The sequence below is a fragment of the Solea solea genome, chromosome 12, assembly GCF_958295425.1.
Source record: "Solea solea chromosome 12, fSolSol10.1, whole genome shotgun sequence".
Classification (NCBI taxonomy): Eukaryota; Metazoa; Chordata; class Actinopteri; order Pleuronectiformes; family Soleidae; genus Solea; species Solea solea.
In genome coordinates, this window is record NC_081145.1 from 27,637,176 (window position 1) to 27,653,268 (window position 16,093).

The window sequence follows — 16,093 nt, forward strand, 5'->3', positions numbered from 1 at the left end:
TTTGTGTGTGTGTGTGTGTGTCTGTGTGCGTGTGTGTACAGAATGTTTCATCAATATGTCCTGTGTTTTTTTCCCCTCCAGGTCGAAATGAGCTGATAGCCAGATACATCAAGCTCCGAACAGGAAAGACGCGTACGAGGAAACAGGTAATTATGGGATTGGACATCAAATCCAGTCACACCATCGAAAGGCAGATCACTTAGAATAGAATAGAATAGAATAGAATAGAATATATTTATGAGGATATAAGGGATGTACTTTTTTTTGTAAAATGTCAGGAGTCACAGGTTGTATTTTTCAGGCCTTGTGAAGACGGTCGTTTAAATCTGAGCTGCAAAAAAAACATTTTTTGTTATGAAATTAAATGTAATGAATTAATGGATGAACTGCTGTGTCCGTAATCTGTCATGTATTAGGAGTAAATCAGTCAAATAAAATAAGATTTATTCCAAAACGTGGTGTTATAAAGATAAAGCAACATAAATTAATACATGTTTGTTATCCTCAGGCGTCAGTTTGATTGACTACGCTCTTAAGTCATTAAGGACAAAATGTCCACTTCCAAAAACACACTTATAAACATTACAGATTAATATTTTCTTTCTGCTTTTTTTCTGCATACATCTCTTAAACAATTTTCAGCCCTGATCAAAACTGTCAAACATTCAATAGTTTTGAGGATTTTAACCCTTGTTATCTTTTTTCTCTATAAAAAATATTGGGTGTCTGAGGGATTTTGGATCAGGCTTGGATTGCCAAAATATGGACTTTGATGCATTATTAGTTTTTGTGTCGCATCAGATTTAAAATTCACTACCCTCTTAAGTCATTAAAGACAAAAATGTCCATTTGCAAATACTGCTATAAACATAGTCCAGATAAAAAATGTTTTCCCGTTTTTCGGATAAAATCTTCTGATCAACTTCAGTCCTGACCAAAACTGTCAAATTTTTAATTATTATCAGGATTTGAACCCTTAAATGCCATTTGTGATTACTTGTCACAACAATTTTTATTTTCCATATAACAAATGTCTTTTTGTCAAAGATTAACCAAAATATTGACTTTGATGGATTATTTGTTTTTCTGTTGCATCAGATTTAAATGTCACAAAGGACAGAAATGTCCCATCAAGTCCGGTTGAAAGCACATTGTTTGAGCTTAGGGTTTAATTTTTGTCTTGTCCATTATGGATATTTTGCCTGAGGCTTTTTTTGGTCAGAATTAGCTGGTGATGATAAGAGAGGCGAGAAACAGCTGAGTCACAAACATGTCAGCCAATCATTTTCTAAGATAAAGGAACATTCTGTATATTGACACGTGGACTTAAATGCCGAACAGAATTATTATAAGTTTAAAGTTAATCAGACATTAAATAATTAACGTTGGAGCGATAAATAAGGAGTTACATACGTACTGTATGTGTTGATTTTGTATCACATCCATGTGTGAGTTCTTGGCCTGTGTTTCCCAGGTGTCTTTTTTACTCCATATTCAGTGTGTGTTTGTGTGTGTTTAAGCCTTTCCAGTGTGGCAACAGGCTTTTCATAACCATGGCAACTCACTGTTTGGTCCTTCCTCCTCTCTTTACCACCCTTCAACTCCCCCTTTATTTTACCCTCTCCTCTCCTCTCCTCCTCCTCCTCCTCCTCCTCCTCCTCCAGGTCTCCAGTCATATCCAGGTCTTAGCCAGAAGAAAATCCAGGGAGTTTCAGTCTAAACTAAAGGTAAAGACAGATGCAACGATCCATCACATTTAAAAATGTTACCACTGTTTGAGGATTGAACACAGCGAGGATTAGCACTAATTACCACCGTGAAGGAACAGGTAGGAAAGGCGCCACCTGCAGACCTAGAAAGAGAAAGACACACACTAATAAAAAAGACAAGAAGTTATATAAGGAATGCCTTGATATCACTCTGGTGTGTCAGATACAGGAACTGTAGATACAGTTAAGTAAGAATATACTGAGTTTGCCACCAGGGGGCGACCAATACGTGGTTTTTAACTTCATTTAAACATTTTAGTTAAAGGACTAAATCACTATAGTTTAGGCTCTTCCTCAACAGAACATGATGTTAATAGATGATAAAGTATGGAACATATGAGTGGACACCAGTGTGATTGACAGCTGGTTATCGTCCAATAGGAGCCTGGTTGCCCGTGACATCTGTGAGTTTTTGTTTTCAGTCGTGAAAGACTTCAAAATAAAAGACTACATACACAAAAAAAAAATCTGTTTGTCTTGCTTGCCATTTTAAAAACAAAACACTCAAACAACTATGTAGCAAATATTTAACATAACATGGTTAAAATGTTGCTGCTTTTTAAAAAATAAATAAAAAAGAGCAGGTACTAAAAAACTGTGACTGATGGAAAACCAGAAAAATGAGTGGAGTTGAAAGGAGTCGTTCCAGAACTATCTCATGGAAAAGTGCCACTTGTTTCTTGTAACCACACTCCAAAAACAACTCTCACTTCAAGTATTAAAATTCAGTACGATTTCAGAGTCACTGCCTCTGTTAATGTTATTAACCTCCCCGAGGAGAAGCCATTTCTCGCAGTGCCAATTAACTTGAGCGAAGCTGCCAATTAGTGAGTTCTGCAGTTATTGCACAGCCTGTAATTCCATTTCATTCAGCTGTTTGTTGCTCCGCGGTTCATATAATAATAGACACGGTCACAACTTGCTGTGACTCTGTCGCCTTAACAGCCCATAACGGCGTTCAGTCAGAAACTCCGGGGGGTTTGACCGTCCAACGTCCTGCTGAAAAGTCTGAAAACTTCTACAAAACCAGTAGAAGCCACTGCTGCACAGTTTATTTTTATTTACATAATAATCCAGTAACAGTATAGTAATAGTATAGAAAAAAAGGAGGTAGTGTTGTGATAATATCTTCTTTCTAATGCAATTAGCTTGGTAATAACACAGTAATAACACAGTAATAACCATGTAACAGCTTGGTAATGACTACAATTAATGTAATATCTTCACAGTTAAATGTATGGGAATCAGAATTTATCATTTACATTGACGTCGGACAGTTTGATGGCCAGTTATTTTTTGGGATTGTCTTGCGTCTCATGTCATGTTTCTTGTGTTTTGGTGGATGTGAAGGACCAGAGCGCCAAGGAGAAAGCCCTGCAGAGCATCTCCTCCATGTCCTCGGCTCAGATCGTCTCAGCCACGGCAATCCACAGCAAACTGCTGCCGGGAATAGTACGAGCCAGCTTCCCTGGTAACGCACAGGTAACACACACACACACACGCACACACAAACAGCCCATTTAAGGTGTGAGGACCAGCCAAATGCCTCCGTGTTGGTTGTAAATGTTTCTCTGCAGCACCTTGAATCTACCTTTGTGTGAAAATGCTTTTGCCTTGGTTTGCAGCCTCAGTTCACTGTGTGTGTGTGTGTGTGTTTATTTTCAGCTGTGGCAGGGGATGATTCCTGGGGGACAGTCCAGCTCCACCACAGAAGAGTGAGTCACATTCACCTTAAATAACCTCGTCTCACTTTTCACAATCACTGACTCTCAGCCACAGAATAAAAAGTCAATTTTTAAAGGTCCAGGGTGTAAAATACAAAGTTTAATTGTTCTTCCTTTGGCAGAAATAGAAATAAAAAAAAAAATAAACTTAATTTTTTTAGTGTACAATTACCTGATTGTATGAATTTTTGGAATGAAGCAGCTCTGTTTAAAGCACATTTGCCTGGACATTGTTTGCATTACTGCCACCTGGTGGACCGGAGTGGAATGGCATGTTGTAGCCATCAAACATTCATATTCAATAGGTTAATTTAATAAACACAAGTGATGAACTGTGGTCTGCAAGAAACTTTAAAGTCTCTCCTGACAGTGAAAGTTCCAGGTACGTTAGTGCATGTTCATATGATGCATTAAATGCAGGTAAACTGTTGTCTGTAAGAAACATTGAAGTTTATTTCAGTGAATAAATATTCCGGTTTACACTAGAAGTACAAACCCTGCTCGAAACCCAAGTGATCCATGATCTGCAGGAACCTTTCAGTTCTTTAAAAGAGTTCCAAATACTTCTGACGACAGTTTGTTTTAAGACAAGTTCCTGGTTCTTTTTTCAAAACAATGCTTATGTTTTAAAGGCCGTGCTAGAAGTTCAAACGCAGGTTCTTGTCATCCACAAGAACCTTTCTGTGCTTTGAAAAAGTTCCATTGAATGAAAAGTTTTGGTACTTACTGTAAAAATCATCCTCAAAACACAGGCGGTCGTTGATCTGCAGGAAGATGATAGTTCTTACAAAGCTTTAAGAACTAGTTAGTTTAGTTTAAAACCCTGAACCTTATTGAATAATGTGCTGCCCTGCTCATTACGTTGCTCATCTCTATTACACGACCATATTATGATGATGATGATGATGAGGATGATGGTGCTCATGCTCTTGACCTTGGCGCTCCTGTTAGCGTTCATACGCGACATAGAAGAGAATTCCTCTCTGTGTGACGTTTGGAACTGTCAGCTCACTCTCAGCCTCTTCACCGCTCTCGTCTCTGTCTTCTTTCTTTCTCAGTATCAAGCCGTTCTCTCAGCAAGGCTACAATGTGCAGACAGCAGGGACCACCACAATCTTAGGTGAGAGGGAATATGCTACAATTATCTCTTTTCTCTGGAGAAGACACGTCGTCTTCTCTCCTGCCAGTTTTGGCCCCGCCGTCTCTCTACAGGGTGGTTCTTGACTCCAGTTTGCCTCGAGGTCAAGAAGATGTCTGAACTTTGTCGATTTAAAGGGATCTTTCATGATTTAATGGTGTTCCTGTGTGAATGTGAGCATCTGTGTGTCACTCATAGTCTGATGTATCCTCCACATGAGGGCGTCGGTTAGTCAGAACTGAGAAGCATTTCCAGTCGCCTACAGCAAACTAGAGAAGATATACCGTTTGTAATATATACAGTTTGTGTGTGTGTTCTAGGCTACGAGCCTCCGACTACAGCCCAAACACACCGAGAGCCGGCGTGGCAGGGTCGCTCTATCGGCACCACCAAACTACGACTGGTGGAGTTTTCGTCTTTCCTGGAGACACAGAGGGACCAAGAGGCAGTGAGTGTTACACACACACACACACACACACACACACACACAGCTAACCACAAATCTAACCACGAGTTCCTCAGAAATGAGGTTCTGCCTCATTAGGACCGGGTTTTAGTCTCCATGAGGACTACTGGACCCGACAAGGCCAGTGTTCATGTCAGAAAATGTCCTAAAGTGGTAACAAAACAAGAACACACACACACACAAACAAACACACACACACATACACCGCCAGACAACAATAAGCTCACACTATTGTCCTGTACAACAGGATGACCGACGACCCCACAGAAGAGAAATGTGTGTGTGTGTCTCTCTCTCTCTCTCTCTCTGTGTCTCTCTCTCTCTCTCTCTGTGTGTGTGTGTGTGTGTGCGCTCGGTCTCTCTATCATCGTGTCACTCTGTGCGCGGCGTGTCGTTTTTCTCCAGCGTCTCACTGACAGCTGACATCCATCTTTGTTGTCGTCTCTTTTAAACGGTAGAAACAACAAACAAACAAACGTTGAACGTTAAGTTTTCTTACAGTGATGTTAAAAGGTGAATACACTTTGCTGTAAATGAGGAAGAAGAAGAGGAAGAAGAGGAAATGATGTGAATGTAAAGACGTACAAACTGACAGGAAACTGCTACACTGATAGCTACTTAGGTAGTTTAGATAGTTTAGATAGATGCTAGTTTGCTAGCATAGTTAGCATATATAGATATATGTTAGTTAGTAGCTTAAATTAATGCTAGTTTGCTATAATATTTTAGTTAAAATAAGGTTCCTGGAACTTTACAGGGACAAAGAGGTTCCTTCTTTTTTTTCTAATTGTGTCACAATTGTGCCCTCATTTTAATCAACCTGTCTCTGTCTGTCTCTCTCTGTCTCTCTCTGTCTGTCTCTGTCTGTCTCTGTCTGTCTTCAGTACAACAAGCACCAGTTCGTCCACATCAATCAGAGCAGTCCGAGCTACAGTGACCCTCTGCTGGAGTGTGTGGACATCAGGCAGATCTACGACAAGTTCCCCGAGAAGAAGGGCGGCCTGAAGGAGCTGTTCAGTAAAGGCCCGCAGAACTCGTTCTACCTGATCAAGTTCTGGGTCAGTACACACACACACACACACACTCACGCGCACACACACACACACGCACACGCATGCACAAACACACACGCACACACACACACACACACACACACACGCACACTCGTCACATGTTTTTGTTTCCCTGTTTCTAAAATCTGCTCAGATGGTGATGAGTAGAGATGCTAGTTTTTCCTGTATTTTTCCACCCAGTGCGACGTCTTTGTCTGTACCTGCAGGTGTGTGTGTGTGTCCAGGTATTACTAATGTTGTGGGGACCTAAACCTGTTTACACAGTCACATTATGGGGACTTGTCTTCATTTTAAGGTGAAGATATGTTTTAAGGTTAGGTTGAGGTTAGGATTAGGATTAGGATTAGGCCAGTACTAATTGTGGTTAAGGTGAGAGTAGGTCTCCAGAAAATGAATGTACGTCAATGCAATGTCCCCTCAAGTCATGAATGTCGAACGTGTGTGTGTGTGTGTGTGTCCACCTGGGATATGGAGGTGGTGGGTTGATGAAAGCACAGTTGCTTTGTTTGAACACCTGCTCACCTCCTGACTCGCTCGCTCTCCACCTGTGTGTGTGTGTGTGTGTGTGTGTGTGTGTGTGTGTGTGTGTGTGTGTGTGTGTGTGTACACTGACTGAAGGACTTTCAAATATCCCGGCAACCTCACACGTCACAGGTCTGCAGGCACTGTGACCATCAGGTATCTGGAATCTGGACTGAGATAGTTTTAAAATTAACAACAATAATACATTGATTATTATTATTATTATTATTATTATTATTATTATAATAATAATATCACATAACATAATATACATATATATTTTTTGGACCTCACAAAGATATAAATACAAGTATACAATAAAATTAATTAGTTAAATTCATTAAAAAAAAAGGTAAAATACCTGCATGGACACAAACTCCAACATTTAAAGATAAATAAAAGTGTAAATTCAGAGTAAATATGATAATTTAATACTATAAATATGGCAATCTTAGGTTTAAAATACCATCAAATTATGTACACAATTGTCTGTTGTGTTATTATATAATGTGGACATATTATATTGTACCCTAAAGGTCAAGGGTCAGCTTCTATATATCATCTTGATCTGCAGAAAAACACCCTGACCCAAGTTTGTCAGGTCAGTGTGTTTCTCACTCGCTCAAAAGATGCATATAGACAAGTGTGTTCTCTGTTATTATGTGTGTGTGTGTGTGTGTGTTCTTAGCCCAGAGACACACAGTGTTCCTCAGAGAACTCATTATGAATAGTAAAAACCTTCTCCTTCCTCCTCCTCCTCCTCCTCCTCCTCCTCTTAGCCTGTGGTCCAGGTGCAGCATGTTTGTCATGTTAGTGCTGCATCAATTCATTTATTACTCATTTACAAGATTAAGTGGCAACTATTTTGATCATCGATTCATAGGTTTGTGTATTTCTTAAACAATTAAAACAAGTTCTTAGGAATAATCCTAAGAATTCAGTCCTAATACACACATGTGGGTTTTTGAAGACCTCGTTTATCAGAGCTATATAATAAGCTTATTTCTGTGCTGTGTGGCCACCAGGCGGACCTGAACTACAACATGCAGGATGACCCTGCGGCCTTCTATGGCGTGAGCAGTCAGTACGAGAGCTCGGAGAACATGACCATCACCTGCTCCACCAAGGTCTGCTCCTTCGGCAAGCAGGTGGTCGAGAAGGTGGAGGTGAGCACGGATTTATCATCGTTTTGAATCACAGTCCACGTCCGTCAAAATATAAAGATATACTCTTTCACATCTGTCAAATGTATAAAAATACTCGCTTCAAAATCCCATGTTCAACAGGTAGTTCAGGTATTTTGAGGTGACACATAAAAAAAAACCATTGGAACCAGCTTGAAATCATGGCTACCACAAGAAATAAAACAAACACACAAAAAACAGATATTAGCCTCTTGACAAAAGGCTAACCTAATATAATCTATGCCTGCTTTATTGTACGATAAATGCACGACATATTTGTTACTTTATCTCGTTGTTTGACAGCCTTAAGTTTGTGAAACTAAACACAAAAACTGTCCGAGTCTGTACAAAACCATGTTCCCCTAAAAACTGGACTCTCGATTAGCAAAGGTAATAAATAATAATTACTTAAGACTGAACAAGGGTTATGGTTTTCCCTCACAACAAGTCTCAGAACCTCATACAACCACCCTTCAAAAAATCTGAAGTACCCCTTTAAACGATAACAGTCACTACTTTAAATCTGATGATGCTTGACTTGTGTCTCCTCCTCTCTCTCTCTCTCCCTCCCTCTCTCTCTCACACAGACGGAGTACGCAAGGTTTGAAAACGGGCGTTTCGTTTACAGAATCAGCCGCTCGCCGATGTGTGAATACATGATCAACTTCATCCACAAGCTCAAGCACCTGCCGGAGAAATACATGATGAACAGTGTGCTGGAGAACTTCACTATTCTGCTGGTGAGCGAGCACGCCACAGTCTCACACACACACTGCAGTGACGTCATGGTCTTAAGTTCTGTGAAAAAAAATTACAATTTAACCTTCATGCAACTTTTTTTTAAAAAGTAACGCTCTTTACCTTAATGCCATAAATGTCCACTCACCTTAAACTGCTAGTTAACATAATAAACTACTCAGTGATTTATTTATTTATTATTTATTAGTGATTTGTTTTTAAAGCAACATTTTATTTTCTATATGTATACTCTATGATATTAACATTTACGTAACACAACCTAGGATTTGTCACCAAATACCAACAACACAGAATTTTTTACACTGTAAATTGATCATTCTTTTTAGACATCAGTTCTTAAACATCTAAATCTACACATTATCGTGTTATTTTTCTTTACCATAGATATAAGTGATATATGTGATATAATAAGGGGATTAACCTTCATGTGACATTTCAAAAAAGTAACTTTCTTTACTTTACAAAAATGGTCCACTCCCTGAATACAGCTATTTAATATCAAGCCTGACAAAAAATTATTGAGAAGAAAAAATCAATAGTTTCTGTATAGAATTCCTCTGGCCACACTTATATTACAATGCCACCACCTGCTGGATTAGCAGGGAAATTACAGATGGATGCAATAGGTCAAACACAGATTCAGGAACATAGTGCTTTTGGCTCTTTTTCACAGCAGTTTTTGGGCTAATTAAAATTGTTATAATATTACGATTACTATGAAACTGACTGTTTTTTTCATGTGTGTGTGTGTGTGTGTTTGTGTTTCCAGGTGGTGAGCAACAGAGACACTCAGGAGACCTTGCTGTGTATGGCATGTGTGTTTGAGGTTTCCAACAACGAGCACGGAGCACAGCACCACATCTATCGACTTGTCAAGGATTAACACACACACACATACTATATAAATATATATATATATATACAGCATACACACACACACAAACGGCCTTTTTTTTGGAGCTAAAACGTAAAAACAATTCTGCGAAACAATCTCATGGAGAAAAAAAAATGGCCACAAATTTAAAAGAAAAGCAATTGGAAAATTCTCCCAGACAAGAACATTTTAACACAAAAACACAAAACTTCTTAGACGAGAAAAGCACAGTGGCAGTGCAGCCATGGAAACACATGAATATCAACCTGTGGGATTTCTTTTCCCCCTCCAAGAACATTGTGACTCAGATATCACCAGGCGATGTCACGTCTCCTGCTAATTGGTTCCTTGCAGCAAATCTGTGTTATTGAAATGAAAAGTAAAATTCTGTTGCGTGTGTGTGTTTGGAGAAACAAGAAAATATGTGTGTGTGTGTGTGTATGCGTGTGTGTGTGTGTGTGTTATCAGACACAAAATTAGCAGACACTGAAGGTCAGACCCTGTGTATTGTCAATAACACTAAAAGGAAGTAACACTACTGTATTAACATATAGTATCGTTCTGCGGTGGATGTGTAACCACTGCAAATTGTGCAAGCTGTATTCTCGCACTGAAAAAAAATAAGATGAATAAGAGTAAAAAGGTTTGTCCCAAAGAAGAAAAGATCAATTTTTTTTAACCCTTTTTGTATGATTTCTTAAAAAAAATATGAAAGATTAGCTTCTAAACTTTGGGAAATTGTTTATTGATAGTAGCATATAGACTATATTTTAATTCCAGGAACACTATCTAAAATGTATGTCAATAATAGAAAAAAAAGAAAATTATAAGTAAAATTGAACAATTCAGGTACCTTTCTGTGCAACAACAGGTGACTCTTCATATAGATATGAATAAATATCAACAACCTTGTTTAAGTTATAATCCTTCAGAATTCAGCCCTGCTTAAATATTCCCAGTGTTTCCTCTGACCCTTTCACAGTAAAAGCCTCATCATTTTTAAATGTTCTCCTTTTAACCTTGGAGTACCTCTATGGACGAGACCATTAACTGACGTGTGACAGTGAAGCTCATGTTCCCATAGACTTTCTTTCAAACTGGCATTTGTTTTGCCACCAGTAGGTTTGCCCCCTGGTGGCTATTTGACATATTCTTACTCCCAGCTGACCCTCAACTGACAGAGTGGAAGATTGCGTCCACTTTTTATGTACAGTCAACATTTTTTAACTGTTCTGAGTAATGTGCAGAAAATTCTAGAGAATTTGCTCCGGACATTCTCTGGAGTTTATCTGCGTTTAGCTGTTTCAGACATTTTCCTGGAGAATATCCAGACTTCAGTACGTTCCTGAAAGCAGCAACCCTCGTATCTGAGTATAATTATACAATAACATTACATAAAAATGTACATGTTTTGTTTTCCTGTCCAAGCCAGAGACTTGTTTCTGAGGATTATAACTTCAAACACATCCATTTGAAAACACTGTGACTCTCATGAACCATACAACGGTTCATGGTGTTGAGACGTAAATAAAATAAAATAAAAACTTAGCTTAGTTCAGAATTCTTCTACCAGCTAACTCGAGCTTTAACTAGCTTGAAATGTCAACATGTCCACGTTCAAACTGAAGGTTGCCCCAACAGAGGACTTTTAATAGGGTTGGAGACACATTCCACTTTAATCAGCAGCAGCAGACTGGTTTTCTACCAGTTAGTCAAAAATAACGTTGGTGTCGTTTATGTCAAGTTTATGAAACACAAACCAAAAACTGTTGAAGTGTACATACTGTAGCAGGTGTCATGCTCAGCAGCATGAAGTGCCTTTGGTTGGAAACAGACCTTGTTGCTGTTGTTGAATTTTAGTGAACATACAAAACACGCGATTAGGTATCACAGTCAGAAGAACTCGACGAGACTGCTTTTTGTAAGATTTGACTTTATGTTTCTGTATGTGACAGATTCATGTTGAAATGGCTCATTATGTGACGGTGCCTCATTCATCAGATGCAACTCTCGTGGCTTGTTTCTCCAACAGAAGGACAAATCGGATTTAAAAATCAACAAACATGCGATTAAAGATTTGTTTTTTAAACTCGGGAACAGGTTGACAATTTGGAAAAAGCACTTCATTTTGCTTTCTTACAGAGAGTTGTATGAAAAGTCCAACACCACTAGGAGATGATGGGATTAGCTTAGTTTAGCGTACTTAGCCATAATGAGTGGAAACAGCTAAACATAGCTAGCATGGCTTTGTCTGAAGTTGGCAAAAAATTAAACAGCATCGGTTGTTGTTTAATCCACTGATTCCAAAAACTGGGTCTTGTTTTTTGGGTGCCCAAACAAATTGGCAGGATTTTCCCAACCTTTTAGTTAATATTTATTTGTATAGTGTATTAATTTACCAAACGTATCTTGGAAATAATTAATTCACAAAGTTGTGGCTCCTAAATCAGGATTTCCACATATAGAAAGTTTGGGAGAAACTGGTTTAATCAATCCAACTCTTCAACCCAGCAACCTGGATTGTTCTTAAAAGTGAAGTTGTTGTTTTCTAGTTTGCTAACATGGTGGTTCTCTTATTAAAAGCAAAATGTGAGAAAAGTGCAATGGAAACATTTCTGTTTAACATCCCACCAGCATTTCTGGATGTATCTGGAACAACAAGACCATGATGTTCATCAAAATCTCTTAAAAAGTACTTGCATTTTGACGAATGACACCCATAAAAATGAGTTCATCATCAGCATATTAAGAGATAGTAGTGTGATTCGGTGGTGTCCAAAACATCCAGAGACAGGAAGTGTTGAGGGGCAACTGTTACTATTTTATCAGAGCCATGTTTAGTCAGAGCTGGCCAACTGTAAATATTTGGCCTCCGCAAATAATGACTCAGATCTGACTCAGAGGACTTTCTACCTTTGTGCCTAAAAGTTTCTAGATTTGCCATCGTCCAAACCCCAGCCATGTTTTGAATATTTGTCCGAAAGACCTTGTGGGCGTCTCCAACGAAACGCTTCCTTCAGCTTTCCCACGGTTTAGTCTCACACCACAACAATTTGTTGTTTGTACGCAGACCAGTCAGCCTTCACACCAGGGTGCGAACACGTAACGTGTACGTGATGATCTGATTCTGCTATAATGACCCTCTGTCTGGATCTTATTTTACCACCTGCTTACCAAAGACAGTCACCATGCAACACAAAAAAAACAGAGTGAAAGTGATTTAATACAAGAAACTTAGTAGCTTCTGCCAAAAAAAAGACTTATCAACTTAGAAACATCTGTAGCTCACACTACAGCTACACTGTAAAACCAGACTGGTCTCCCAGGAAAGCGTTACTATTTTTACTTTTCTGCAAACCACGGTAGTTTGTTATATTAGTGCAGTAAATATGTCTGACATTTGGACAGGTGTTTCATTTGTTTTATCAGCATTTCTTGTGGCACAATTGAGTGAAAAAGGACAAGCTAGTGTTTGCGAGTAACTAAAAAAAGTCTGTAGATTTGGGTCAAGAAATCCGAAGTTTGCCTTTCACAATGGAAAATTTGAGCGAGTGACTCGTGTGAACGCGATTAAGATATTGTCAATCAAAGTTGACGTCCATTGTTCTTCTTGTGTGTCTCTCTTTGGATGCCTCAGTGTTTCAAGCTGGTTCTTGGTACAGGGGGGCGCTCTCAATTCCGTCAACAGGGACTATGTAGTAGGGCTGCCATTTTTTTCCCCCAAAAAAAAAGACAAAGGAATATTACGTGACACACTGTTTAAAAGAAAAAAAACAAAACATTCTTCCACATGCCGTTGTTGATGCCGTAAAAAACAACATCCACGCTCTGCTGGACCTTGTGAGTATTACCACAGACAGTCTGATGTACTTTGAGGTTGTATATTTAGGGTCCCAGTGCACAAATTGCAGGAAGGACCATATTGTAACTGAAAGAGTTATTATTATTAGTTTGGTGGTGGGAGGATCTCGTCTCTGCTTTTTGCAGACGATCTGGTCTTCATCGAACAATGTCCTTCAGCTCTTGCTGGGGAGGCTTCCCAGCTGAGTGTGAAGCAGTTGGGATGAAGATCAGCACCTCCAAATCTGAGGCCAGGGTTCTCAGCCTGAAAGTATCTCAGGATTTTGTTCATGAGTGAGGGAACGATGGAACGGGAGATCGACAGGCGTATCGGGGCAACCGGTCTGTTGTGGTGAAGCTTAGCTGGAAAGGCGAAGCTCTGGATTTACCAGTCAATCTACGTTCCAAATCCTCACCTATGGTCATGAGCTTTGAGCAATGACCGCCAGAACAAAATCACAAGGCTCAGCCTTAGAGACAGGGTAAGGAAGCTGGACATTCGGGCCGTTGGGGAGACAGCTGAGCTGGTTTGGGCATCTGATTAGGATACCTCCTGGACCCTTCCCCATGGGCAGGTGTTTTCGGGCACGTTTTCAGGGCCGACCCAGGACACACTGGAGGGGTTATATCTCGTGGCTGGCCTGGAAAAAGTGGCTGGGGGGAGTGCGGTCTGGGCTACATTGTGAAGGCTGCTGCCCCCGATATCCGGAAACCCTGATTAGTGGAAGACGACAAAGTTTGAACAGATATCAGAATTTCGGATAAAAAGTGACAGCCCACTATGTAGCAATGCCTCATACAGCCACATTGAAAAAGTTCCTGAACACTTTAAACACCTTCATGTTAATATTTTGTCCTAATTTTGGCTCAGAAATTGAGTCTGTGTATCTGTGGTTTGCAGAAACGTCCCATAGCGACGTATGATCCCGGCTGCTGGGTTGGTTACATCTGTACAGCGTAAAAATAATACACTTTTAAGACATTTCTTAACAAATATGGACATTTGTAATCGTCTTGTTGGGCAAGACTGCGAGAAGAAACTGTGATTCTGTGATTAACTTTACTGTCGCCACGTCTGTTCGCTATAATCGACGGAAAATATGATTACGAAAATCCCACAAACGCACTGTAGAACACTATTGTTCAAAGATGTTTCTGAACTGCTGAGTTTCTGCTGAGTCATTGTTGTCCGTGTTGTTACTGTTTTCTTGTACGTGCGAGTTTTGGATGTTTTTTTTGTTTTTTTTATCGAAAAAACCTTTGTGTGGCACAGAAATCCTGTCAATGTAATCGATCCCAAAAATGGCCTTGAATCTTTTCACTCCAGTGCATGTGCGACACGTGTGTGTGTGTGTGTGTGAGTGTGTGTGTATGTGTGTCAGGTGTGTGTGTTTGTGTGCACTGAGGGTCTTTTGATAAGGTGCTTTGTATAAAAGTGACAATAACGTTTATTACAGATGTTGTGTATATCTTTGATATTCTAATAATTATCCTTATTTTGGCGAGAACAGAGAACACGTAGATGCGTGTGTGTGTGTGTCGTTGGTTCTTCACAGGGTCTGATCTTTGCTTTGTAACGTTTATTTTCTCTCCCCTCATGGCTAAAAGTACGTTAGATATTTTCTAGCTTTGTAGAGACTTTGTACGCATATGCTATTCAATTTAAATAAATGGTCAGTTCCAAACTTTGCTCTGTGGTTTTTCTCTTCATTCATAAACGCACTGCAACGTTTTTATGTCGTACTTTACACATTTTATGTTCTATTTTACTGTGACATTTTTTATTACCTAGTAGGGGTGGATTGATACAGTGAAATATTGCGATATTTTTCGTGATATTATATCACTTTTGAGACACCAAGTATCCATTTTTTTTAGCATATAACTGATGTTACAACTAAACTATTTCCACTATTTTTAATTCTACTACATCCTGTAACCACCTCTCACAACTACCACTACTACCACTACTACTTCTACCACTACTAACGCACTTTGAAGTTTTTTATATCATACTTTACACATTTTATATTCTATTTTTACTGTGACATTTTATTATATATTAGGGTTGGGGGTAAAAAATTGACCCAGTGAAATATTGCGATATATTTTTGTGATACTATATTGCTTTTGAGACACCAAGTATCCATTTTTTTTAGCTCATATAACTTCTCTGCTGGGTGAGTATATTGAGTATACATACATATATTGAGCATATATATATATATACACAAACATATGTGGTTTCGTAAATAGTATTTTGCAATATCATATTTTTATATACTATAGCAATACTGTTTAAATATACAGAAGTGCATTGCATTCATTTGAATTCCTATTTTTCTGAGTAATTCTTGTTCTGTTTTTCGGGCTAATCACCCCCCAGTTTATTTCTCTCGCAAGAACCTACAACCTGGAAGTGACTCCCATATTTTCAACAGTACAAGTATTCTTATTGTATCATATTTTCGTTCAGTAGTACATTAGGACATTTTGTCATATACTGTATATATATATATACTATAAAATAATGATGCCTTCAAGCGGTTTTTTTTTTTCATGTGACCCTAATCCTCTTCCGTACTTCTGAGCGTTTAGAACTTATTTTTCTCTAATTTAAATTTTTTTACGCTCTGTACCTTTAAGTCAGTGTAGCGTTGTGAATATTAAATGTGTACAATTTAAAAATAAATAAAATAAAAACGGTTGAATTAGCTCACGGCGTCGATATGAGAGCTCATTTC

The 16,093-nt window shown here is 38.9% G+C and overlaps 1 protein-coding gene across 1 annotated transcript in view; it reads left to right on the top strand.

Annotated features, from left to right (window-relative positions):
- Positions 1–15,038, top strand: part of tead1a (TEA domain family member 1a) — a 46,171-nt gene extending 31,133 nt beyond the window's left edge. Inside the window, exons 3-12 of the mRNA XM_058645081.1 lie at positions 82–146; positions 1,665–1,727; positions 3,120–3,251; positions 3,435–3,484; positions 4,552–4,613; positions 4,952–5,079; positions 5,982–6,155; positions 7,718–7,858; positions 8,464–8,616; positions 9,405–15,038. Coding sequence (XP_058501064.1) covers positions 82–146; positions 1,665–1,727; positions 3,120–3,251; positions 3,435–3,484; positions 4,552–4,613; positions 4,952–5,079; positions 5,982–6,155; positions 7,718–7,858; positions 8,464–8,616; positions 9,405–9,518 — 1,082 coding nt within the window. The 3' untranslated portion in view covers positions 9,519–15,038. The remainder of the gene's footprint in view (positions 1–81; positions 147–1,664; positions 1,728–3,119; positions 3,252–3,434; positions 3,485–4,551; positions 4,614–4,951; positions 5,080–5,981; positions 6,156–7,717; positions 7,859–8,463; positions 8,617–9,404) is intronic.
- Positions 15,039–16,093: the final 1,055 nt, after the last annotated feature.